Genomic DNA, 25101 nt, shown 5'->3' on the forward strand with positions numbered 1-25101 from the left:
TGCCACCATGCCTGGCTAATTTTTGTATTTTTTGTAGAGACAGGGTCTCGCCATGTTGCCCAGGCTGGTCTCAAACTTCTAGGCTCAGGCAGTTCTCCCACCTCAGCCTTCCAAAGTGCTAGGATTATAGGTATGAGCCACTGTGCCTGGCCAAATGTTGCCCTTTTTATGGTGAACAGTTTGATCAGTTTTTTTTCTTTTTTTTTTTTTTCTTTTTGAGATGGAGTCTCTGTCTCCCAGGCTGGAGTGCAGTGGCGTGATCTCCACTCACTGCAACCTCTGCCTCCTGGGTTCAAGCGATTCTCCTGCCTGAGCCTCCTGAGTAGCTAGGATTACAGGCACCCGCCATCCTGCCCAGCTAATTCTTGTATTTTTGTAGAGATGGGGTTTCACCATGTTGGCCAGGCTAGTCTTGAACTCCTGACCTCAAGCAGTCCACCCACCTTGGCCTCCCAAAGTGCTGGGATTACAGGCGTGAGCCACTACGGCTAGCCAGTTTGATCACCTTTGACAAATGCAAATACCAATCTAAGTACCACCCTGATTATCCCAAGAAGTCCTCTTGTGGCCCTTTGTGGTCAGGCTTCCCCAGCTCCAGGCAGTTGCTGATTGATTTGTTTTGCCTGTTTCTTTTTGGTGTGTGTGTGTGTGTTTTTAACTTTAGGTTCAGGGGTGTATGTGCAGGTTTATTATATAGGTAAATTGCATGTCATGGGAGTTTGATGTACAGGTGATTTTGTTACCTAGGTAATAAGCATGGTACCCAATAGGTAGTTTTTTTTTATTTTTTATTTATTTTTTTTTTTAAAGACAGTCTGTTTCTGTTGCCCAGGCTGGAGTGCAGTGGTGCGATCTCAGCTCACTGCAACCTCTGCCTCCTGGGTTCAAGCGATTCTCTTACCTCAGCCTCTCAAGTAGCTGGGAGTACAGGCACATGCCACCACGCCTGGCAAATTTTTGTATTTTTAGTAGAGACAAGGTTTCTACTTGTCTCTAAAATGTTCACCAGGCTGGTCTTGAACTCCTGACCTCAGGTGATCTTCCCACTTCAGCCTCCTGAAGTGCTGGATTACAGGCCTGAGCCATTGCACCCAGCCCCAGTAGGTAGTTTTTTGATCCTCACCCTCCTCCCACCCTCCACCCTCCTCCCACCCTCCACCCTCAAGTAGGCCCTGGTCTCCTTGTTCCCTTCTTCGTGTCCATGTGTATTCAGTGTTTGGCTCTTACTTATAGATGAGAATATGTGGTATTTGGTTTTCTGTTCCTGTGTTTGCTTAGGATAATATGTTTTGCCTCTTCTTGAATCTTCTATAAATGAAATCGTACGGTTGCATTCTTTGCATCTGGCTTTTGCTCAGCATTGTGTTGGGTGATTCAGTAACTTGTCCTTTTCTATCACTGGATAGTAGTCCTTTGTATGGGTATACCGCACAGCGTTTCACCTGTTGATGGATGTTTGGACTGTTTCCAGTTTTTGGCTATTGTGTATAGTGCTACCATGAAGATTCTTGCATAAGTCTTTTTGCAAATACATGTTTTCTTTTCTTTTGGGAAGATAGTTAGGTAGGGTCATGGGGTAGGTGTATGTTTAGTTTTACAGAAACTGCCTTTTTCTTAATTGATTGTACCATTTTAGACTTCTACTGGCCTTTTATTTTACCTCAATTTTTCTTAGTGTCTTCAGTTCTTCGGTGTTTTTTGTTTTGTTTTGTTTTCAACCCGTAGTTAACATCATAGATGTCTTTAATTTTAGGATTGGGTTTTTTTTGTTTGTTTGTTTTGTATTATTTGTATTGCTTTTGCTTTTTGTTTTTAAATAGAGAAGAGGGTCTTGCTATGTTGCCCAGGCTGGTCTCCTGGGCTCAAGCAATCTTCCTGCCTTGGCCTCCCAAAGTGTTGGGATTACAGGCAGGAGCCACCATGACTAGCTTGTTTTGTTTTTTCTAAAACTTGCTGTGTGAGTGGTAAAACCCTTTTAAATCATGAAAGACGTTTTTCCAGATGCGTGCTAAGCAAACCTTTTCTGCTCATCCTATTGTGGACCAGGGACTATATTTGGCTCTTGTGGGCTTAGAAGAATAAACAAGACCAAGTTCCTACCCCGGAGCAGCTTTCTCTCTGGGATGGAGAGATAAGACCGTGTGCGGGTCCCTGGAATGTGCTGTGGTCATCCACGGCACCGGTAGGATTGGTGTCTGTTGGTGCTCACTGTTGTAGCTCTGGGCACCTGATAATTGTAGGATGAGTGGATGGCGAGTACCTTTAGTAGGAGAGATTACTGCTGCCCGAAGAGGTTAAGGAAACTTACGTGGAGAAAGTGACCTTTGAGCTAAGGATGAGGATTTGGAAATTTAGCAGTGAGGGAAGACCTACAGTGTGCAAAAAGGTGGGTGAGTCAGATCAGGAAAGGGGCTGTAGGTGGAGAAAAGCCAGTACAGGAGGCCAGTTTGGTTGGAGGGAAGGGTCCTTGAAGGGGAGAAATGGTTGACGGAGATGAAAGGACACACTGGGGCTGATTACTCGAGGGCCTTAAGTGTTGGGCTTAGAAGCTGTAGGATTGTTCGGCTCTCAGTGCAGAGCCAGGTTAGCTTGGTTTTTGGTTTGTTTTTTCTAAGTCTGAACTGGACAAAGATGGAAGGTTTTTAATGCAGGGAGTGATGTGAATGTAGCCGGGCTTCAGGGGAGCTCATCTGCTGTGTGGGGGATCGATAAAAGATGGGTGGCCTGGCGCGGTGGCTCACGCCTGTAATCCCAGCACTTTGGGAGGCTGAGGCGGGTGGATCACCTGGGGTTAGGAGTTTGAGACCAGCCTGGCCAACATGGCTGAACCCTGTCTCTACTAAAAATACAAAAAATTAGCTGGGTGTGGTTGTGGGCACCTGTAATCCCAGCAATTTGGGAGGCTGAGGCAGGAGAATCACTTGAACCCAGGAGGCGGAAGTTGCAGTGAGCTGAGATCGCACCATTGCACTCCAGCCTGGACAACAAGAGCAAAACTCCGTCTCAAAAAAAAAAAAAAAAAAGATATAGAGCACGGGCTGGGGCTGAGAGACCAGTGCTGAGGGAGTGGGAGAGGGCGCTGTGCCAGGCAAGCAAGAGGTGGCTGTGGAGAGGACAGTGCGGGGATGGAGCTGACCACGTAGGGGAGTCCCAGGGTGGGTGGGAAAAGTGTAAGTTTGGAAACGATACTATCCAGGTCAGTTGTCAGGGAGGGTAGTGGTGCCGGAGATGGACTGGGGAACACAGAAGGAAGCAGGTGAGAGCCTGGCCAGGGCAGGGAGGGGGCATGGTATAGGTAGGGAAGAGTGTCCTGGGCTGGCTCACCCAGAGAATTTACAGTGACTTTGCCCAGCCTGTGCTGGTTCTGGCCAAGCTGTAGTTGAGGGCTTTGATACCTGTCGTGGGCCACATTGTGACCAATTTTTCTGTCTAGGAGCATATATACATATATACACATATAAATTTGTATGTGTGACACAACCACCTCACTTTAAATTTATCCCCTTTTCCTCCCCCTTAAATCTACCCCTTAACCATCTTTAACTTTGTAGTTCAGTGGTGTTAATTATTTTCAGATTGTTTTGCAAAAGATCTCTAAAACTTTTTCATCTTTGAAATTGGAAACAAGTCTGAGTGCGGTGGTTTATGCCTGTAAACCGAGCACTGTGGGAGGCCGAAGCAGGAGGATTGCCTGAGTGCAAGAGTCCTAGACCAGCTGGGAAAACATAGCAAGACCCTGTCATTAAAAACAAACCAAAAATTCCCACCAACTTGGTGGGTCACGGTGGCTCAGGCCTGTAATCCCAGCACTTTGGGAGGCTGAGGCAGGAGATTGCTTGAGGCAGTCTAGACCAGCCTGAAGAACATGTGAGATCCTGCCTCTACAACAAAAAAACAAAAATTAGCCAGGCATGGTGTCGTGTGTCTGTGGTCCCACCTACTTGGGAGGCTGAGGTAGAAGGATCACTTGAGCCCATGAGGTTGAGGATGCAGTGGGCTGTGTTTGCACCACGGCACTCTAGCTTGGGTGACCAAGAGAGACCCTGTCTCAAAAAAAAAAATAGGACGGAAAACTGAAACTAATTAAACATGAATTCACCCTCCTCCCACCCTCCAGCCCTTGGCAGCTATCTTTCTACTCTGTTTCTGTGATTTTGACTATTTTATTTATTTATTTTATTTTTTCAAGACAGAGTCTTGCTCTGTTGCCCAGGCTGCAGTGCAATGGCATGATCTTGGCTCGCTGCAACCTCCACTTCCCGGGTTCAAGTGAATCTTCTGCTGCAGCCTCCCGAGTAGCTGGGATCACAGGCGCCCGCCACCACGCCGGGCTAATTTTTGTATTAGTAGAGATGAACTTTCACCATGTTGGCCAGGCTGGTCTCAAACTCCTGACCTCAGGTGATCCACCTGCCTTGGCCTCCCAAAGTGTTGGGATTAAAGGCGTGAGCCACTGCTCCCTGCCTGATTTTGACTATTTTAGATGCTTCCTGTGAGTGGAATCCTGAGTATTTGCCCTGTCTGGCTATTTGACTAACATAGTGTCCTCAGCTTTCATCCATTCTGTAGCATGTCAGAATTCCCCCGACTGAGTAATATCCATTGTTTATATGCATGACATTTTCTTTCTTTTTTCTTTTGTTTGAGATGGAGTCTCACTCATGCTCTGTTGCCCAGGCTGGAGTGCAATGGCACAATCTCGGCTCACTGCAACCTCCACCTCCCGGGTTCAAGCAATTCTTCTGCCTCGTCCTCCTGAGTAGCTGGGATTACAGGCACCCGCCACCACACCTGGCTAATTTTTGTATTTTTAATAGAGACGGGGTTTCGCCATATTGGCCAACCCCCTGACCTCGTGATCCGCCTGCCACGGCCTCCCAAAGTGCTGGGATTACAGGTGTGAGCCACCGCGCCTGGCTTGACATTTCCTTTATATATTAATCGATTTGACTGAGGAAAACTTTATATATAATTAACTACAACCATTTATAGTACAATTCAGTAGAACCACCAGCACAGCCGGGCTATAGAACATTTCCATTGTCCCCAAGACATTCCTTGCCCGCCTTTGCTGTTCATCCCTTTCCACCACTGGCCTCAGACAACCACTTTTTGTCCCTATAGCTTAGTTTACATTTTCTAGCATTTCACATGCATGGAATCATACAGTGTGTACCCTCTTGTGTCTGGCTTCTTTCACACATCATAGTGACACTGAGATTCATGTTATCGCTTGAATTGGTAGTTCATTTCGGGAGGCTGTTTTGATAGATACTAGCCTGTCTTCTAACTACTCTTGTTTTTGCCCAGGCCTCCTGCTTCTAGTGCTGAATCACTGTCAGCTCTGGCCTGAGTTCAGTGATGACCTCCTTATGTCCACTTTGCTCCCTTCCAGCCCCTTTTCCACCCTGTAGCAGGCAAAGAGAACTTTATAAAAAGCATGTTTGACTGTGACCACCCGCTGTTCAAACATATCAGTGGCTTTGCATGATAGATGGTTGAACTGATGCTGCGGATGGTCTGGCCCCTCTGGTTCCCTCCAAAATCATCTTGGATCTGTTTTGCTTCCTCCATTTTAGCTATTCTGCATTTCCTTGGAACCTGTCCTTTAGTGTCCCTGACTAGGCAGTCACCACGTACCTCTCCATATCTCCCAGCAGCGGATGGCTTTACTTTTGTTCCTGTGAGCCTTTCATTGGCAGCTGGCTCCCTCCCATGAGATCAGGGGCAGCTCTTTTGCTGCCGGCTGCTGCAGCTGTAGCGCCTGGCACCTTGTACGTATTCACTTCATGACGGAATGGATTGACGAGGCTGTTCCTTTTAGATTGGGCTCTGTCACGGGCAGCCCTGAGGTTTTCTGCACGTATGTGTGCTGAGCCCCTGTCTTTCTGGTGTTGGCAGGACGAGCAGCTGAGGGCCCTGGTGAGGCAGTTTGGACAGCAGGACTGGAAGTTCCTGGCCAGCCACTTCCCTGTGAGTACAGTCCCCCTGTGGCCCTCCCTCGGGGGAAGGGCTCTGGGAGAACAGTGTGCCTGGGACAGACTTTGCCAAGGAGGAGAAAAGGGAGTTCCTTACTAAGCCCCTGAAAATGAAACCAAATAAAACAGGGCAAATGGACCTTTGTATGATCTCTCTTCCCAAAGTGGCATTCAGGGTACACTGCTGTAAACATCTCCCAGCTCCTCAGCATGCCTGCTGGTCCTCAGGCTCTGAGACATTTGCAGCATGTGGTGCATATTTGCATTTCTTCCTGTAAGTCAGGAGTGAACAGGTGTTCGGTTTCTCAACAGTGAGACTGAAACTGAGGGGAAGTGATGCTTTCAGCAGGCTTCATGGTGAGGCCCATGCAGGGCTGGCAGGTGCTACCACATTCGAGTATTTAGAGCCTCCTGATGGTGAGGGGGTTCCCCTCAGGACCTCCTTCTCAGGCCCTCCCACCCCTGACCCACAGGTGTCTGGGAGGGAGCGGGTGTGGCAGGAGCTGCCATAAGTCTTACTGCCTGGGCTGCTCAGAAAGCACGTCACCAAATCCCTTCCTGCCCCATTTCCTCATCTCCCCCTCTTCTGTGTAATCTGAATTCTTCAGGGCATAAAAATGCTCTCCTAGAAAAAAGCAGGGGTCCCTGACATACAAGGAATTAAAGACTTGTGATGGTGGCCCCTCGTGTTCGGTTGGTAGGGGGTAGCTTCCCACAGGGGCCCGAGTTTGCCCTCCCTTGTAGCAAAGGGAAACGCCCATGTTCCGGCATGTGGGTGTGCAGTGTGTGGTGGCTGCATGGAACAGGACGCACCTACCCAAGGTGTGCCTAGTCCCAGGCCATAGGCCGCTGAGCCTAGTACTTAACCAGGCTCCCAGCCCGAGGTCCCAGAAGTTCTCACAGATTGGTTTGTTCTTCTGTTCTTTTCCCAGAACCGCACTGACCAGCAATGCCAGTACAGGTGGCTGAGAGTTTTGAATCCAGACCTTGTCAAGGGGCCATGGACCAAAGAGGAAGACCAAAAGGTAACTGCTGGGACTGTGCCTTGCACACAGTGTGCCTTCACTCACCAGTGTACCTGGGGACTGTGAGATTGCCTTGTGTTGGGGTTGGGGGTGTCAAGCTGAGCATTGGGTGTGAGTTGTCTACCAGCCAGTCTGGACACTCTTATGCTGCCCTGGCTCCAGCCCTGAGATTCCAAGTTTCAGAGTGTCTCCAGGCTTCCCCACTCATGGTCTGAGGGCTATTGGGCTGATTACTCGGCTTCTCTTGTTCCATCCATGGAGGGGAGCAGCAGCAGTGCAGCGTTGTCATGAGAGTTAAGCAGGTGATGCTTGTAGGGGGCTTGCGGGTCCTGTACATTTGCTCTCAGCAAATGGCAGCTGCTGCTATCCCTGATTTAATGACGATTGCACCCTGTGACCTTCACAGGGCACAGATGCCTTCTTTTGATCGCCATAGCAGTCCTGTGAGGTGGGCAGAAATTGTTAGTCCCATTTTACAGATGGAGAGAGCAAGGCTCAGAGAGGCTGGGGATGTTCCCAACCTAGAAGAGGCAGTACGTGCCATGACTGCCCGGGGTTACCTTGGGAGTTCCCTCATCTCTTCTCCTTGATACCAGCCCAGAGGATGCCATTCCACCGAGGCAGGCATGGCTCTTGGGAAAGAGGGAGATGAAGGGAACTAGGCTTTTTTTTTTTTTTTTTGAGACGGAGTCTCGTGTTGTCACTCAGGCTGGAGTGCAGTGGCGTGATCTCAGCTCACTGCATCCTCCGCCTCCTGGGTTCAAGCGATTCTCCCGTCTCAGCCTCCTGATAGCTGGGATTACAGGCATGCGCCACCACGCCCAGCTAATTTTTTTGTATTTTTTGTAGAGATGGGGTTTCACCATGTTGGTCAGGCTGGTCTTGAACTCCTGACCTCGTGATCCACCCGCCTCAGCCTCCCAAAGTGCTGGAATTGCAGGCGTGAGCCACTGTGCCTGGCCTGGAAGTAGGCATTTTTAAATTAATTTTTTTTTGAGACGGGTCTTACTCTGTTGCGCTGGCTGGAGAGCATTGGCTAATTTTTTTGATTGATTGATTGAGGCGGGGGTTCGCTCTGTCACCCAGGCTGGAGTACAGTGACACAATCACAGCTCATTGCAGCCTCGACCTGCCAGGCCCAAGCAATCCTCCCACCTCAGCTTCTAAAGTAGCTGGTACTACATGTGCCACCATGTCTGGCTAATCTTTTTGAAAAATTTCTGTAGTGAGAGTGTCTCGCTGTGCTGCCCAGGCTGGTTGAACTTCTGGGCTCAAATGGTCCTCCCACGTCAGCCTCTCAAAGTACTGGGATTGTAGGTATGAGGCCACCATTCCTGTTCTTTTTTTTCCTTTTTTATTTTTTTGAGACTGAGTCTTGCTCTGTCGCCCAGGCTGGAGTACAATGGTGCGATCTTGGCTTACTGCAACCTTCGCCTCCTGGGTTCAAGCAATTCTCTGCCTCAGCCTCCCGAGGAGCTGGGATTACAGGCGCCCGCCACCACGCCCGGCTAAATTTTGTATTTTTAGTAGAGACGGGGTTTCACCACTTTGGCCTGACTGGTCTTGAACTCCTGACCTTGTGATCTACCCACCTCGGCCTCCCAAAGTGCTGGGATTACAAGCATGAGCCACTGCGCCCGGCCTTTTTTTTTTGTAGAGATGGGGTCTTCCTATGTTTTCCAGGGTGGTCTTGAACTACAGGGCTCAAGCTATCTTCTCGCCTTGGCCTCCCAAAGTTCTGGGATTACAGTCATGAGCCATGGCTGGCACTTCACCTTAAAATTAATTTTTAATTAACTCGGCGTGGTGGTGGGGTGCCTGTAGTTGGGAGGCTGAGTTGGGAGGATTGCTTAAGTCCAGGAGTTCAAGGCTGCAGTGAGCTACGATCACACCACTGCACTCCAGCCTGGGTGACAGAGTGAGACCCTGTCTCTTAAAAAAAAAAAACAAAAAACAAAACGCCTGGGCGTAGTGGCTCACACCTGTAATCCCAGCATTTTGGGAGCCCGGGGTGGGTGGATCACCTGATGTCAGGAGTTTGAGATCAGCCTGACCAACATGGCGAAACCCCGTCTCTACTAAAAATGCAAAAATGAGCCGGGTGTGGTAACCCATACCTGTAATCCCACCTACTTGGGAGGCTGAGGCAGGAGGATCACCTGAACTGGGGAGGTGGAGGTTGCAGTGAGCCGAGATGGCGCCATTGTACTCCAGCCTGGGCAGCAAGAGCGAAACTGTCTCGAAAAAAAAAAAAGAATGAAATAAAATTTATTTATTTATTTATTTTTGAGACGGAGTTTTGCTCTTGTTGCCCAGGCTGGAGTGCAGTGGCATGATCTCAGCTCACTGCAACCTCCTCCTCCCAGGGACAAGCGATTCTCCTGCCTCAGCCTCTCGAGCAGCTGAGATTACAGGTGCACGCCACCACGCCTGGCTGATTTTTGCATTTTTAGTAGAGACGGGGTTTTGCCATGTTGGTCAGGCTGGTCTAGAACTCCTGACCTCAGGTGATCCACCCGCCTCAACCTCCCAAAGTGCTGGGATTACAGGCGTGAGCCACTGGGCCCGGCCTGAGACCTTGTCTCTTAAGAATAAAATAAAATTTAGTTTGAAAATACTTTTTTGGCTGGGTGTGGCCAGGAGTTTGAGAACAGCCTGGCCAACATGGTGAAACCCTGTCTACCAAAAAATACAAAAATTAGCCAGGTGTCGTGGTGTGCCTGTAATCCCAGCTACTCGGGAGGCTGAGGCGGGAGAATTGCTTGAACCCAGGAGGCGGAGGTTGCAGTGAGCTGAGATCGCCCCACTGCACCCCAGCCTGGGTGACAGAGTGAGACACTGTCTCAAAAAAAAAAAGGCGGTGGCTCACGCCTATAATCCTAGCACTTTGGGAGGCCAAGTCGGGCGGATCACCTCAGGTCAGGAGTTCAAGACCAGCCTTATCAACATGGAGAAACCCCGTCTCTACTAAAAATACAAAATTAGCTGGGCGTGGTGGTGCATGCCTGTAATCTCAGCTACTTGGGAGGCTGAGGCAGGAGAATCGCTTGAACCCAGAAGGCGGAGGTTGTGGTGAGCCAAGATCGTGCCATTGCACTCCAGCCTGGGCAACAAGAGCGAAACTTCGTCTCAAAAAAAAAATAAATAAAAAATAAAATAAAGAGTAAAAACATAAAATCTTTAAAAAAAAAAATCAAAGTGATATGTGGTTGCTATAAAAATTTAAACCATACAGAAATGAAGTCAAATATTTCTTCACCAAAATCTTTGCCAAAAGAAGCATCCACTCTTCCCAGTTTCTTGTGGCCTGTGTGCACATGAGAACGTGTGTGTCTGTTGTGTAGGTGGGGCCTGGCCTGGCTCTTGTGGCTGTGTATGTTGTGATTTGTGTCCTGAGCTAGGAAGCCTGACTGAGGGCAGGTGGGGACTCAGGTCTGGCTAGGTCAGCCCGCCATGCCTGCTACTGTGGCTCAGCCTGTGCCCTCCCAATTCCCATGGAAGTGCTGGAGGGTCTTGCGCCAGCCTGGGGCATGGCTGGTGTGGGAAAGTCTATTTCCCACCTTTAGTATGGACTCCCTGTGTGTTGTTCCTCCTCATCCCTCTGCTCTTTTCTACTTAGCTTATTGGGTTGAGCCCTGGAGAGGGAAGCAGGACTCTGGCGCCTTTGTTTACCCCCATTTGATCTCTACTCTAGAAAGAGTCTCTGGCATTCTTGGCCTAGATTTATTCCAGGCAATAAATGAGAGGGATGTGGTCAGATCCTCAGGTAGGCCCTGTGGGCTACACAAAGTCATCCTGGGTGGCATCCCCTGCAGCCTGCTCAGTGTTGCCTGAGGGGATGTGGTGGGTGGCACCACTCAGGGCCATGGCAAGGCTCAGGTGGATGTGAAGGGCCATGGTGGGGGCGAGGGAGGGGCCGGTGCAACTGGCTACCCAGAGGCTTTTCTCTAAGGTCATCGAGCTGGTTAAGAAGTACGGCACAAAGCAGTGGACACTGATTGCCAAGCACCTGAAGGGCCGGCTGGGGAAGCAGTGCCGTGAACGCTGGCACAACCACCTCAACCCTGAGGTGAAGAAGTCTTGCTGGACCGAGGAGGAGGACCGCATCATCTGCGAGGCCCACAAGGTGCTGGGCAACCGCTGGGCCGAGATCGCCAAGATGTTGCCAGGGAGGTAAGCTGTCTTCTTGGGTTGGGGCAGGTTCCCGGGAGGCCAGCCCCGTGTTTCTGATGGAGGAGGGTTCCTAGGTGGGTATTGTGGTCCTGTGCTCTTTTTCTGTAACACCCAGCCTCAGCTCCAGGGCTCCCAGAGGCATGCATAGTCAGGAGGAAGGGTGGTTCCCCAGGGAAGGCCGTGTCTTCTGTCAGCTTAAAAGAACAGATGGTGATAAGGGAGGCCTCAGCAAGAAGTCGGGAACCCTGGAGTCTAGTTCTCAATCCTGTTCCCAGCTCACTGTGTCTTCTTGGTTAGCCTCTTCTCTTTGACTTCAGTTTCTTCTAACACAGAATAGGCTTGAGATGTGGGATAGATGGGCTTTCTTTAAGAAGAAAATGATAAAAAATCAGGTAGTACTATAATCTGCTAAAAGGTGTTTTTTGTTTTTCTTTTTCTTAAAAGGTTTATAATGAAAAACATCAGTCTTTGTCACCACTCTGTTAAATCACTCTACTAAAACAGACTCATCTTTTTGAGTTCTTTATCTCTTTAAGTGATGTGCCATTTTACATATTGATCCTCTGCTACGGGAGATTAGCTTTCTTAGGCTTTCCCACTCCCCATACATCCCTATTGCGCCAATAATGTATGACAGTTATTAAAATAATAATGTTTATGGACGGGCATGGTGGCTTATGCCTGTAATCCTAGCATGTTGGGTGGCTGAGGTGGGTGGATCACTTGAGGTCAGGAGTTCGAGACCAGCCTGGCCAACACAGTGAAGCCTCGTCTCTACTAAAAATACAAAAAATTAGCTGGATGTGGTGGTGAGCCTGTAATCCCAGCTACTTGGGAGGCTGAGGCAGGAGAATTGCTTGAACCCGGGAGGCAGAGGTTGCAGTGAGCCGAGATCACATCACTGCACTCCGGCCTGGGCGACAGAGCAAGACTGTCTCCAAAAAAAAAAAAAAAAAAAAATATATATATATATATATATATATATATATATATATATATATTTTTTTTTTTTTTTCCTAAATACTGAAAGCATTCCATGATCTTTTCTCCTATTTTTCATCTCTTTTGCTTCATTTTCTGGGAGACTTCTTCTCTTTTTTTGAAATTATTTTCCCTAAAAATTTTACTTTGTAAGGGCTCCTCCCTTTTCTGGCACTCTTTTTTTTTTTTTTTTTGGGAGACCAGAGTCTCACTCTGTCACCCAGGCTGGAGTGCAGTGGCGTGATCCGGGCTCACTCACTGCAACCTCTGCCTCTCAGGTTGAAACGATTCTCCTGGTTCAGCCTCCCAAGTAGCTGGGACTACAGGTGTGTGCCACCATGCCTGGCTAATTTTTGTATTTTTAGTAGAGACGGAATTTCACCATGTTGGCCAGGCTGGTCTCGAACTCTTGACCTCCTGCCCACTTCAGCCTCCCAAAGTGTTGGGATTACAGGCATGAGCCACTATGCCCAGACTCTTTGAAACAGAGTTCTCACTCTGTCACCGAAGCTGGAGTGCAGGGGCATAATCATGGCTCATTGCAGCCTCACCCTCCTGAGCTCAAGCAATCCTTCTGCCTCGGTCTTCCAAGGACCTGGGACTACAAGTGCAGGCCAGCATACCCAGCTAGTTTTAAAATTTTTTGTAGGGGCAGGGTCTCCCTGTGTTGCCCAGGCTGGTCCCAAAGTGCTGGGATTACAGGCATGAGCCACCACACCTGGCCTGGCACCCTATTCTTATTTTGTGGTTTCAATAGCTTACTTCTCTGTCAATATTATATCTTTTATAAGACCGAATTTCGCTCTTATTGCCCCGGCTGGAGTGTAGTGGCATGATCTCGGCTCACTGCAACCTCTGCCTCCTGGGTTCAAGTGATTCTCCTGCCTCAGCCTCCTGAGTAGCTGGGATTACAGGAGCCCGCCACCACACCTGACTAATTTTTATATTTTTAGTAGAGATGGGATTTTGCTATCTTGGCCAGGCTAGTCTTGAACTCCGGACCTCAGGTGATCTGCCTGCCTTGGGCCTCCCGAAGTGCTGAGATTACAGGTGTGAGCCACCGCACCTGGCCCTAAGCTGGATATTGTTCCCCTGTTTTCCATCTTATGAAAACTTGTAAAAAATCTCTTACTAGTGGCTGTCTTCTACCTGTTTCTCTTTGTCCTTGTGAATTTTTGCCTTGCTTTATTTTGAATCCCTTTTTTTGTCATGGCAGTGTGGTCCTGGCAGGGAGAGAAAATGCCAGATGGTATGTTTTCCCCAAAGTCTGAAATGATCCCTTTTCAAAGCTCAAACCTGAATGTGTCATCTTTCTGGGGCTTCCCCTGACACTTGGGCTGGAAACTCTGGCTTCTTTCCCCACATGGCCTGTTTGGCTCACAGGTGCCACCAGCCTCACCTTGATCCACTGTCACTTGTGCTCACTTGGTGTTAGCTGCTTTGCCTCCTTTCAGTCCCTGGAACCCTGAGCTCTTCTCAGAGCTCCTAGTGTTACTCTGTCAGCCTGCAGTGCACTCCCGCTTGTGCCTATTGTGTAGCTAATGTGTTCTCATCCTTCAGTTCTCAGTGGGGGTGCTATTTCTTCAGAGAAGTTTTCTCTGTTCTCCCAGACTGTGGTTGGTCCCTGGTGACCTCTGTGTTGTGCCCACACCTGTCTGCAGAGTAGTGTGTACCCCAATTGTAGCTGGAGATAACATTCATCTCCCCTGCTAGATTTAACTGTCAATGGCAGCCACCTGTCTTATTTACCGAAGGATCCCCAGTGCCTACAATAATGCCTGGCACACAGTGGGTGCTTTTTATATGCGAGCAAAAGAATGAGTCTCACTATAGCTTGGGGCACCCCAGACTCTGGTCTTGGGGAGTGGGAGGGCTGGGGAGGTGTTTTGGGTCAGGTTCCCTGGAAGTGGAACCTGTGACTCAGAGTTTCAGGTACATGGGATCTCTTGGAAAGGTTCTCACCTGTGAGGGAAGGAGTGGAGAAAAGTAGGGAAAGGGCCAAACAAGGGATGGGGTCTTGGAATATCCAGCTTTGGCCTGCTATAAGGCCAGGGGGTATATGTGTTCACATGTATACATGTGAGATATGTAAGTGTGAGGAGGGCGCATGTGTACATGGGTTGGGGAACTCCTGGGGCATCTTTGGTTGTGCCTTCCAAGGCTGTTTTTTGTTGTCTTTTTTTTTTGAGACGGAGTCTTGCTCTGTTGCCCAGGCTGGAGTGCAGTGGCGTGATCTCAGCTCACTGCAACCTCCGCCTCCCGGGTTCAAGCGATTCTCCTGCCTCAGCCTCCTGAGTAGCTGGGATTACAGGTATGCACTACCACGCCTGGCTAATTTTTGTATTTTTGGTAGAGACGGGGTTTCACCATGTTGGCCAGGCTGGTCTTGAACTCCTGACCTCAGGTGATCTGCTTCCAAGGGCTGTTATGCAGATAAAGTCATAGTAGAAGCCGTCGGCAGCATGCCCGGCAGCTGGGGGATTGGATTTGCTGTAGGGACAGAGGATCTGGTCAGAGCACCAGGAGCACCCCTTACCCTACACCTTTGCCCAGTGAGCATTGTGTCCCTGAGGGCTTAAAGTGCAAATGATCTGAGGATATCCTCTTAGACTGGGTGCTCAGTTAAGCTGTTACTCTCTTCACTTTTCAAGGGAAGAGCATTCTGCTTGGCACTCCAAAGAAGATGGTGTCTACCGTGTGTCAGCACAGTACCTTTGTATTTTTAGTAGAGATGGGGTTTCACCATGTTGGCCAGGCTGGTCTTGAACTCCTGACCTCAGGTGATCCACCTGCCTCAGCCTCCCAAAGTGCTGGGATTACAGGCCTGAGCCACCACACCTGACCTGCCGCTTGCTTCTCACCACTATACTTCTATACACTTTTGTGGTACTATCCCATCCTCCTGTATTACTCTATGCCTTTATTACTACATGTTTCTCTGCTAATCTACTCTGTGCTTTATGCTACTGTTCTACTGTAGATGTGTCTCCTCCCTGAATCTTCAGTGAGTGATGGAGTATGACATAGTCTTCTGACCTTCCAGATAAAGAAACCCAGGCTCAGGGAGGTGAACAGTTGTGGGTCTTCTGCCCTCTGGCCACTTATCAGTCTGTGGGAGGTGAACAGGCCTTGCATTTGAGGTCAGCGTCAGTGGAAATGAGCAGACAGTGTTGCTTATGGCTTCTATACATTCGAAGTGGGCAGGGAAGGGGGTGAGAGTTCCAAGCACATATCTTCAGTTTTACAATTTTTTAAAAAGTTTTAATTTTTTTAAATTTTTATTTATTTTTTATTTATTTTTGAGATGGAGTCTCACTCTGTTGCCCAGGCAGTAGTGCGGTGGCGTGATCTCGGCTCATCGCAACCTCCACCTCCCAGGTTTAAGTGATTCTCATGCCTCAGGCTCCCAAATAGCTGGGAATACAGGTGCCTGGCATCATGCCCAGCACCTCCCAAAGTGCCAGGATTACAGGCGTGAGCCACTGTTCCTGGTCTTATAATTTTTTTTTTTTTTTTTTTTTGAGATAGAGTTTTACTTTTGTTACCAGGCTGGAGTGCAATGGCATGATCTTGGCTAAGCACAACCTCCACCTCCTGGGTTCAAGTGATTCTCCTGCTTCAGCCTCCCAAGTAGCTGGGATTACAGGCATGTACCACCATGCCCGGCTAATTTTGTATTTTTAGTAGAGACAGGGTTTCTCTGTGTTGGTCAGGCTGGTCTCGAACTCCTTGGAACAGAAAGAGACCTTAGAGTTCATCTAGTGGAAGATTCATTTATAGGAGCAGGAACTTGGCTTAGGGAGGTTAGTGATGTGTCTGGTGGCACCCCACCCACAGAGCTGGGGTTCAAAGGCCCCCTGCTGCCCCCTGCAGGACAGACAATGCTGTGAAGAATCACTGGAACTCTACCATCAAAAGGAAGGTGGACACAGGAGGCTTCCTGAGTGAGTCCAAAGACTGCAAGCCCCCTGTGTACTTGCTGCTGGAGCTCGAGGACAAGGACGGCCTCCAGAATGCCCAGCCCACGGAAGGCCAGGTGAGACAGCTGCTCAGCCTTTGGCTTGGTTTGATTTCACATTCATCTGACACCATCTCATTGAACACCTTGTCCACAGCTATTGGTCAGTTTCTGCCACAGAGTCTAAAAGTGGGCCATGTGCTTCTGGGGCCTTGTGACGCTTCTGCACATAACTGGCACTTGTCTGCCTGCAGATGAAGGATAGCAGAGCAAGCTGGTTATATAAAATTGTGAATTAGTTAAGGAGATCCTCAGCCTCTATCTCTCCTTGCTGGTGGCCGCCTTCTTACCTGTTGCTCATTTTAATTTTTTAAAACTGAAAGCATGTTTGCAATTTAAAAAAAAAAATCAGAGGTGGCTGGGTGCATCGGCTCACACCTGTAATCCCAGCAAGTTGAGAGGCTGAGGCAGGCAGATTGCTTGAGCCCAGGAGTTGGAGGCCAGTTCAGGCAACATGGTGAAACCGTGTCTCTATCTTTTTTTTTTTGTTAAAACAAGCAAATTATATTAAAGGAAGATTTTGCATGGTTTACTTTTCACCAGTCTGTTCTGGCATGCTTCTAATGATGTCAGAGTCACCTGGATCAATGATAGCCAGTGTGCACACTCTGTAGTATTTTCCACATGCTGTGCCCAGTTCAATATTATTGCCACTGTAGTGATGGACACCAATTTTAGCCAACATTGCATAGTACTCTATTTCAGATTTCCTCAAAGCTGGGCAGTTGTTAGCAAGAATGACTAATTTCGCTTTGCCTTGTCTGATCATCTTCAGAGTTTGCTTGTACCCCAGGACGTACTTCCCACTTTTCATAACGAGTTGGAGCCTAGAGTTGATCGAGTCCAGCGACTTTTTCATCTTCTTTGCGGCCACCGTCTTCCTGCCTTAGGTGCGGGATGGCCCCCAACCAAGAGCAGCCGCTAAGATGGCCGGGGAGCGAGAAAGGCATCTCTATCTTTTTAATTAAAAAAAATTAAAAAATGTATTGAGTTGTAATTTACACAGTTTTGAGTTATGACAAAGCATACAGCCATGTAACCACTGCCACAGTCAAGGTATAGAACAGTCCCATCACCCCAGAATTCCCTTGTGCTCCTTTTCTTAGCCTTTTTTCAGTCCTTAGCTCCTTGCACTGTTGTTTTCTGTCTCTATAATTTTGACTTTTCTAGAAATTAACAATTAAAATCCTATAGTATTACATTTGCAGGCTGTTTTTTTTTTGAGACAGAGTCTTGCTCTGATTCCTAGGCTGGAGTGTAGGGTGTGATCTTGGCTCACTGCAACCTCTGCCTCCTGGGATCAAGCTATCTCATGCCTCAGCAACCTGAGTAGCTGAGATTACATGCACCACCACGCCTAATTTTTGTATTTTTAGTAGAGATAGGGTTTCACCACATTGGCCAGGCTGGTTTTGAACTCCTAGCCTGAAGAGATCCACCTTCCTTGGCCTCCCAAAGTGTTGGGATTACAGATGTGAGCCACCATGTCTGGCATTGCATTTGCAGTTTTTATTTATTTAATTTTTCGAGATGGAGTCTCACTCTGTTGCTCAGGCTGGAGTGCAGTGATGTGATAGCTCACTGCAACCTCTGCCTCCCAGGTTAAAGCGATTCTGCTAGCTCAACATCCCGAGTAGCTGGGATTACAGGTGCACACCACCATGCCTGGCTAATTTTTGTATTCTTAGAGATGGGGTCTCACCATGTTGGTCAAACTGGTCTCAAACTCCTGACCTCAAATGATCCACCTACCTGAGCCTCCCAAAGTGCTGGCATTACAGACGTGAGCCACCATGCCCCAGCTACATTTGCAGTTTTAAAAATGAAATCAGTATATACTTATGTTAACATCCATTGTCCTATACACCAGAGCAAAGTTTTTATTTATATTTTTTAACTATATCTCTAAAGGTTATTTTTCAAAATAAAAATTTGGGCAGGGCGTGGTGGCTAACATCTGTAATCCCAGCACTTTGGGAGGCCAAGGCATATGGATCTTTTGAGCCCAGGAGTTTAAGATGAGCTTGGGCAACATGGTGAAACCCCATTGCTATAAAAAGTAAAAAAAGTTAGCTGTGTGTGATTTTGTGCACCTGTAGTCCCAGCTCCTTGGGAGGCTGAGGTGGGAGGATTATTTGAGCCTGGGAGGTGGAAGTTGCAGTGAGTTGAGATCCTGCCGCTGCACTCCAGCTTTTATTTATAAATAAAAAAATTTGAAGGCCAGGCACCGTGGCTCATGCCTCTAATCCCAGCATTTTGGGAGGCCGAGGCGGGTGGATCACGAGGTCAGGAGATTGAGACCATCCTGGCTAACACGGTGAAACCCTGTCTCTACTAAAAGTATAAAAAATTAGCTGGGTGTGGTGGCGGGCGCCTGTAGTCCCAGCTACCCGGGAGGCTGAGGCAGGAGAATGGCGTGAACCCGGGAGGCGGAGCTTGCAGTGAGCCGAGATCATGCCACTGCACTCCAGCCTGGGTGACAGAGTGAGACTCTGTCACAAAGAAATAAAATAAATAAATAAATAAAAATTTGAAGCAAGCATGACAAAACATTAAGATTTGATGATGCCGGATGTGTGGTAGGTAACAATTGTCCTTTGTTATTTTCTAATCTTTTCTGTCATGGTATGAACTATTTAATAATTTTAAAAAATCTTTTTCCCTCTTCTTACTGAGTAGAGATAACTTGTTGACAGCTACAATTCTTCCACAGTGCCCTGCTAGAGTGATATATTATGTTTTTGCCTCTATTTCTTGATTTTTCAATTTTAGAGAATATCTCTCGGTTTCCCAATATGAATGCACTTATGGGGTAACTTTCAAATGGTAGAGAAAGGTATAAAATGAAAAGTAAAACGACTTCTTTTTCTAGTTTCAACTCCATGTGCATCTCTTAACCAGAGGAGTCTACTTCTGACAATTTCTTGTACATCTAAGTAGTATGCTTTTGATCTTTTACTTCTGATTGAAGAAAAGGTCTCCGTTCCACAAAGAGAAACAGTGGGCATCAGCTGACTCAGAAGACTTTCAGCATAGGACAGAGTGAACAGATCTCTAGTCTCTTAAAAACTCTACTGTGCTGAAAGCCAATTATTGACTTGGCTTTTGTTCCCTGACACTTTGAGTGTCTGGAGTGCTGGCTGTGCTGGGCTGGGACCAAGCCCCAGACCATAACCCTGAGCACAGGAGGTCAGGTTTTTTTTTGTTTTTTGTTTTTTCTTTGAGACAGAGTCTTGCTCTTGCCCAGGCTGGAGTGCAGTGGTGCCATGTCTGCTCGCTGCAACCTCCGCCTCCCGAGTTCAAGTGATTCTCCTGCCTCAGCCTCCTGAGTAGCTGGGAAGTGGGATTATAGGCATTTGCCACCATGCCTGGCAAATTTTTGTATTTTTAGTAGAGATGGGGTTTCGCCATGTTGGCCAGGCTGGTCTCGAACTCCTGACCTGAGGTGATCCACCTGCCTCAGCCTCTCAAAGTGCTGGCATTGCAGGCATGAGCCACCGTGCCTGGCCTGTGTTGATTTCAGCCTTATCCATTTCTCTCCAGTGTTGTCTTTCTGGTGTGCTATTTATTTAACTAGTTTCTTACTGATGAAGATAAGGATATTACTGGTTTTTTGTTATTAGAGATAAAACTCTAATAGTCACCCTTGTGGCCAAATCACTGCTTCTTTATGCAGTTATTTCTTGAGAAGTTCCTAGAGATGGACAAATATATTTGGTGGTGGGGGGAACCCTTTTGGCTGAGTGTGGTGGCTCATTCCTGTAATCCCAGCACTGTGTGAGGCCAAGGTGGGAGGATTCCTTGAGGCCAGGAGTTCGTGACCAGCCTGGGCAACATAGGGAGACTCTGTCTTTACAAAAAAAAAAGCTGGTGCGGTGGCACACACCTGTAGTTCCAGCTACTTTGGAGCCTGGGGCAGGAAGTTCACTTGAGCCCAGGATTTCAACAGAGTGAGACTCTGTCTTTGAAAAAGCAAACAGGCCAGGTGTAGTGGCTTACACCTGTAATCTCAGCACTTTGGGAGACTGAGGTGGGCATGGTGACACAGGCTTGTAATCCCAGCTACTCAGGAGGCTGAGGCACGATAATTGAGAATCCACTTGAACTGGCGTGGCGGAGGTTGCAGTGAGCCAAGTTCACACTGCTGCACTCCAGCCTGAGTGACAGCAAGACTCTGTCTTAAAAAGAAAAGAAAAAAACCTCTTAACATTTGTTAGATTGCTGCCAGAAGAATTTTGCCTGTTAATTCATATATGGGACCACTCCCAACTTCCTCCACTCACTGGTCAGTGCTTGCTATTATAAAATTGGTTCCTCTGCTTCAGAAGTAATGCGTGATCACTGCAAAAACTTAACAACTTTATAGAATTGGGCAATGCAGAAGGCTGAGCCCACTCATCTCAACCTTTTTTTTTCCTTTGAGACGGAGTTTTGCTCTTGTTGCCCAGGCTGGAGTGCAATGGTATGATCTTGGCTCACCACAACCTCCGCCTCCCAGGTTCAAGCGATTCTCCTGCCTCAGCCTGCCGAGTAGCTGGGATTACAAGCATGTGCCACCATGCCTGGCTAATTGGGGTTTCTCCATGTTGGTCAGGCTGTTCTCAAACTCCTGACCTCAGGTGATCCGCCCGCCTTGGCCTCCCAAAATACTGGGATTACAGGCGTGAGCCACCACGCTGGGCCTAAAATTAGATGATGTCTTACTGTTTTACAACTTTCTTTTTCTATTTAATATCTCTTTCCATGTTGTTACGTGTATTCAGATCTCCAACATTCCTGAATTTGCCGTATCTTATTTAACCGTTATATTGTTGAACATCTGTTATTATTTCCATCAATGCTATAATGAACATCATTGTTCAGTTTCTTTGTACATTTGCTGAACTATGTGGTTGATTTTTTGTTTTTAGACAGAGTCTCGCTCTGTCGCCAGGCTGGAGTGCAGTGGCGCGATCTCGGCTCACTGCAACCTCCACCTCCCAGGTTCAAGTGATTCTCCTGCCTCAGCCTCCCAAGTAGCTGGGATTACAGGCATGCACCACCATGCCCAGCTAATTTTTGTATTTTTAGTAGAGATGGGGTTTCACCATGTTGGCCAGGATGGTCTCGATCTCTTGACCTCGTGATCTGCCCGCCTCGGCCTCCCAAAGTGCTGGGATTACAGGCGTGAGCCGCTGCGTCCGGACGGTTGATTTTATAGATGTGGAATGGCTGGGTAAAATAGTGTGGACATTTGAAGTTTTCATAAGCATTGCTGAATTGCTGCCAAAGGGATTGTACTGTTTAATCCTGCTATCAGCAGTATATGGGACTGCTTGTTTCCAGCCTTATTGTCAATACCGGCTATGGTTATATAAAAAAAAATCTTTGCCAGTTTTAATGAGCAACAAATGCATTATCATGTTCTTATTTTGATTGAATTACTTTGGAGTTGATTTTTTTTTTTTTCAGCTTTATTAAGATATAATTGACAAATAAATTGCATATATTGACCAGGGGCGGTGACTCATGCCTGTATTCCCAGCACTTTGGGAGGCTGAAGTGGGCAGATCACTTGAGGCTAGGAGTTTGAGGCCAGCCTGGCCAATATGGTGAAACCTCATCTCTACTAAAAATATAAAAAATTAACCGGGTGTGGTGGTGCACGCTTGCAGTCCCAGCTGCTCAGGAGGCTGAGGCATGAGAATCACTTGAACCCGGGAGGTAGAGGTTGCAGTGAGCTGAGAGTGTGCCTCTGCATGCCAGCCTGGGCGACAGCAAGACTCTGTCCCAAAAAACAACAACAGCTGGGCGCAATGGCTCACGCCTGTGATCCCAGCACTCTGAGAGGCTGAGGCAGGCGGATCATGAGGTCAGGAGATCGAGACCATCCTGGCTAGCATGGTGAAACCCCGTCTCTACTAAAAATACAAAAAAAAAAAAAAAACCCAAAAAATTAGCCGGTCATGGTGGCGGGCACCTGTAGTCCCAGCTACTCGGGAGGCTGAGGCAGGAGAATGACGTGAACCCGGGAGGTGGAGCTTGCAGTGAGCTGAGATCGCGCCACTGCATTTCAGCCTGGGTGACAGAGCAAGACTCCGTCTCAAAAAAAAAAAAAAAAACAACAACAACAAAAATATTGAATATATTTATGGTGTACAATGTGATGTTTTGATTCATTGTTTTGGTTTTCATTTCTTTTACTATTAATGAGGGTGAGTAACAAATTATCCCTTAATTTGTTATTTGGCTTGGTTGTCTTTTTCTTTTTTTTGGTCTTGTTATTGGTTTGTACGTTTTATTTGTATATTAAGGATGTTACTCCATCATGTAGTAACTATTTTTTCCCAGTTTGGTAGCTTTTTTCTTATTTTATAAAGGTATAATTTACATAAGTAAAATTCACTTTTTGTTTGTTCGTTTATTTTATAGAGATGGGGTTTCCCTATCTTGCCCAGGCGGGTCTCGAACTCCTGGGCTCAAGGAATCTGTCTACCTTGGCCTCCCAAAGTGTTGGGATTACAGGTGTGAGCCACCACGCCCGGCCTTTTGTTTTTTTTTGAGACAGAGTCTCGTTCTGTAGTCTAGGCTGGAGTGTAGTGGCGCGATCTCGGCTCACTGCACGCTCCGTCTGCCGGGTTCACACCATTCTCCTGCCTCAGCCTCCCAAGTAGCTGGGACTACAGGCGCCTGCCACCATGCCTGGCTAATTTTTTGTGTTTTTAGTAGAGATGGGGTTTCACTGTGTTAGCAAGGATGGTCTTGATCTTCTGACGTTGTGATCCGCCCGCCTTGGCCTCCCAATGTGCTGGGATTACAGGCGTGATTTTTTTTTTTTTTTTTTTAAATGAGACAGGGTCTTGCTCTGTACCCCAGACTGTAGCGCAGTGGCGTGATCATAGCTCACTGCAACCTTGAACTCATGAACTCAAGGGGTCCTCTTGCCTGAGCTTTTTAGAGTTCTGGGATTACAGGTGTGAGCTACCACACCCAGCCCCCTTCCCCCTCGCCGCCCTTTTTTTAATTAGAGTCTTGCTGTGTTGCCCAGGCTGGAGTGCAGTGGTGTGATCATAGCCCATTGCAACCTTGAATTCATGAACTCATGGGACCTACTTGCCTCAGCCTCCCAAAGTGCTAGGGTTACAGGCATAAGCCACCGTACTGGTCTTTTAATTTTTTAATGTTTATTAAGCATTAAAAATTTTTTAATTTTTTTTGAGACGGAGTTTTGCTCGTGTTACCTAGGCTGGAGTGCAATGGCACGATCTCAGCTCACTGCAACCTCCACCTCCCAGGTTCAAGCAATTCTGCCTCAGCCTCCTGAGGAGCTAGGATTACAGGTGCCCGCCACCACACCTGGCTAATTTTTTTTTGTTTTGTTTTTAGTAGAGACAGGGTTTCACCATGTTGGCCAGGCTGATCTCGAACTCTTGACCTCAGGTGATCCACCGGCCTTGGCCTCCCAAAGTGCTGGGATTACAGGCGTGCGCCTCTGCACCCAACCTCTGTGTATTACTTCTTTCATCTGAGCCATTTGAGAGTTAGTTATATAGCATAGATTCCTAAGAATAAGGCCATTTGCTTACATAACCACAATAAAGTTATATTCAATCCAGGGAATTTAAGCCTAATTCAGGATCTTTATCTATAGTTTATATTCCATTTTTCCCTGCCCATGATGCAGTCTAGGAGCAGACATTGCATTTAGTTGTCCTATCCCTTTAGTCAGCCTTTCTTAGTCTCATGATGTTGACATTTTTGAAGTATATGGTATGGCTAATTATTTTGTAGAATGTTTCTCTATTTGGGTTCATCACAGTTTCCTTCTAGATTTAGGTTGTGTGCTTTAGCTGGAAACTACTATATAGTCTATATCTCAGCAAAATCCAAATGGTGTACTCTTGTGTCTTACAGGGAAGTCTTCTGACCAACTGGCCCTCCGTCCCTCCTACCATAAAGGAGGAGGAAAGCAGTGAGGAGGAACCTGCAGCAGCCACCACATCAAAGGAGCAGGAGCCCATACCTACAGATCTGGACGCAGTGCGAACACCAGAGCCCTTGGAGGAATTCCCGAAGCGTGAGGACCAGGAAGGCTCCCCGCCGGAAACGAGCCTGCCTTACAAATGGGTGGTGGAGGCAGCTAACCTCCTCATCCCTGCTGTGGGTTCTAGCCTCTCTGAAGCCCTGGACTTGATCGAGTCGGTATGTTGGTCACAACACTTCACAGTGGGCACAGAACACCCCCAGCAGGAAGTGCTTCTCTCACGGGCCCACATCCTTTTGCTCATTCCATCGCCCTGCTAACAGTTACTGACTTGATGCTGAGTGCCCAGCCCTGACCCAAGGGCTGGGGACACCAGGGTTGTCACCATGCAGTCTCTATCCTTGGGGAGCTCCCGGTGTGTGCAGCAGGAGTTTGTGGTGGCATCTGACCTCTATGTAAGGCACAGGGCGGGGTGGGAAGGCTGCCCAGAGGAGGTGGCACTGCACTGAGTCCTAAATTTAAAGGTTGACTGGCAGGTGATAGCACAGGACATTGTGGTATTTGTGGCATCACATATGGTTGGGTCTCCCTGAAGAGGAGCCCAGGAAATGCCAAGGCTTGGTGCTGGTCTTGGAGTAGTGAGTGGGTTCTGGTTACTCAGGGTGGGGCAGCCGTTGAGCCCGTGTTGTGGTTACTGTGTTGGCTGTGGGGTTGTGTCCTTTGAGGAGGGCTTCTTGGTGTGACACCCCAGCTCCTGGCTGCATCGGCCAGGCCTGCTGTGTAGAGCGGGTTTTGGGAGGTGAAAGACCAGAGGCCTGGTCACTAGGGTGGGGAGTTCAGTATGGGGGTCCGTGTTCGCCTTCCTACCCAGGTGTCTCCCATCCTAGAACATCTAACTGCCAGGGTCTGAGCTTAACATACAGTCTGTGTGGTATCCTGTGAGGTGTGTCATTTCTGTTTTGT

At 47.9% G+C, this 25101-nt stretch overlaps 2 protein-coding genes across 5 annotated transcripts in view; one reads left to right on the top strand and one right to left on the bottom strand.

The window, feature by feature from the left end:
* The window catches only part of MYBL2 (MYB proto-oncogene like 2), a 49616-nt gene that overhangs the window by 8014 nt on the left and 16501 nt on the right, over positions 1 to 25101 (top strand). Inside the window, exons 3-7 of one of the 4 annotated variants that reach the window (XM_063659347.1) lie at positions 5902 to 5973; positions 6911 to 7003; positions 10956 to 11176; positions 15995 to 16193; positions 24069 to 24356. In XM_063659347.1, coding sequence (XP_063515417.1) covers positions 5902 to 5973; positions 6911 to 7003; positions 10956 to 11176; positions 15995 to 16193; positions 24069 to 24356 — 873 coding nt within the window. The remainder of the gene's footprint in view (positions 1 to 5901; positions 5974 to 6910; positions 7004 to 10955; positions 11177 to 15994; positions 16194 to 24068; positions 24357 to 25101) is intronic. The other 3 variants (XM_054467301.2, XM_063659348.1, XM_054467302.2) reach the window with 3 other exon arrangements.
* Positions 16703 to 17248, bottom strand: LOC129022128 (large ribosomal subunit protein eL30-like). The gene is made up of 2 exons (XM_063659596.1): positions 17205 to 17248; positions 16703 to 17056 (listed from the first exon to the last, which is right to left on the bottom strand). The coding sequence occupies exons 1-2, from the start codon at positions 17246 to 17248 to the stop codon at positions 16705 to 16707; spliced, it is 396 nt and encodes a 131-aa protein (XP_063515666.1). The 3' UTR covers positions 16703 to 16704.

This window comes from Pongo pygmaeus, chromosome 21 (assembly GCF_028885625.2).
Source record: "Pongo pygmaeus isolate AG05252 chromosome 21, NHGRI_mPonPyg2-v2.0_pri, whole genome shotgun sequence".
NCBI lineage: Eukaryota > Metazoa > Chordata > Mammalia > Primates > Hominidae > Pongo > Pongo pygmaeus.

What these genes read in the sequence shown, in the direction of transcription:
- LOC129022128 (XM_063659596.1), bottom strand. Translation starts at nt 17,248, where the DNA reads ATGGGACTGTTCTATACCTTGACTGTGGCAGTGGTTACATGGCT. An exon ending in GTGGCAGTGGTTACATGGCT is followed by an intron (nt 17,057 to 17,204) that starts GTATGCTTTGTC and finishes CACCTAAGGCAG; the next exon opens with GAAGACGGTGGCCGCAAAGA.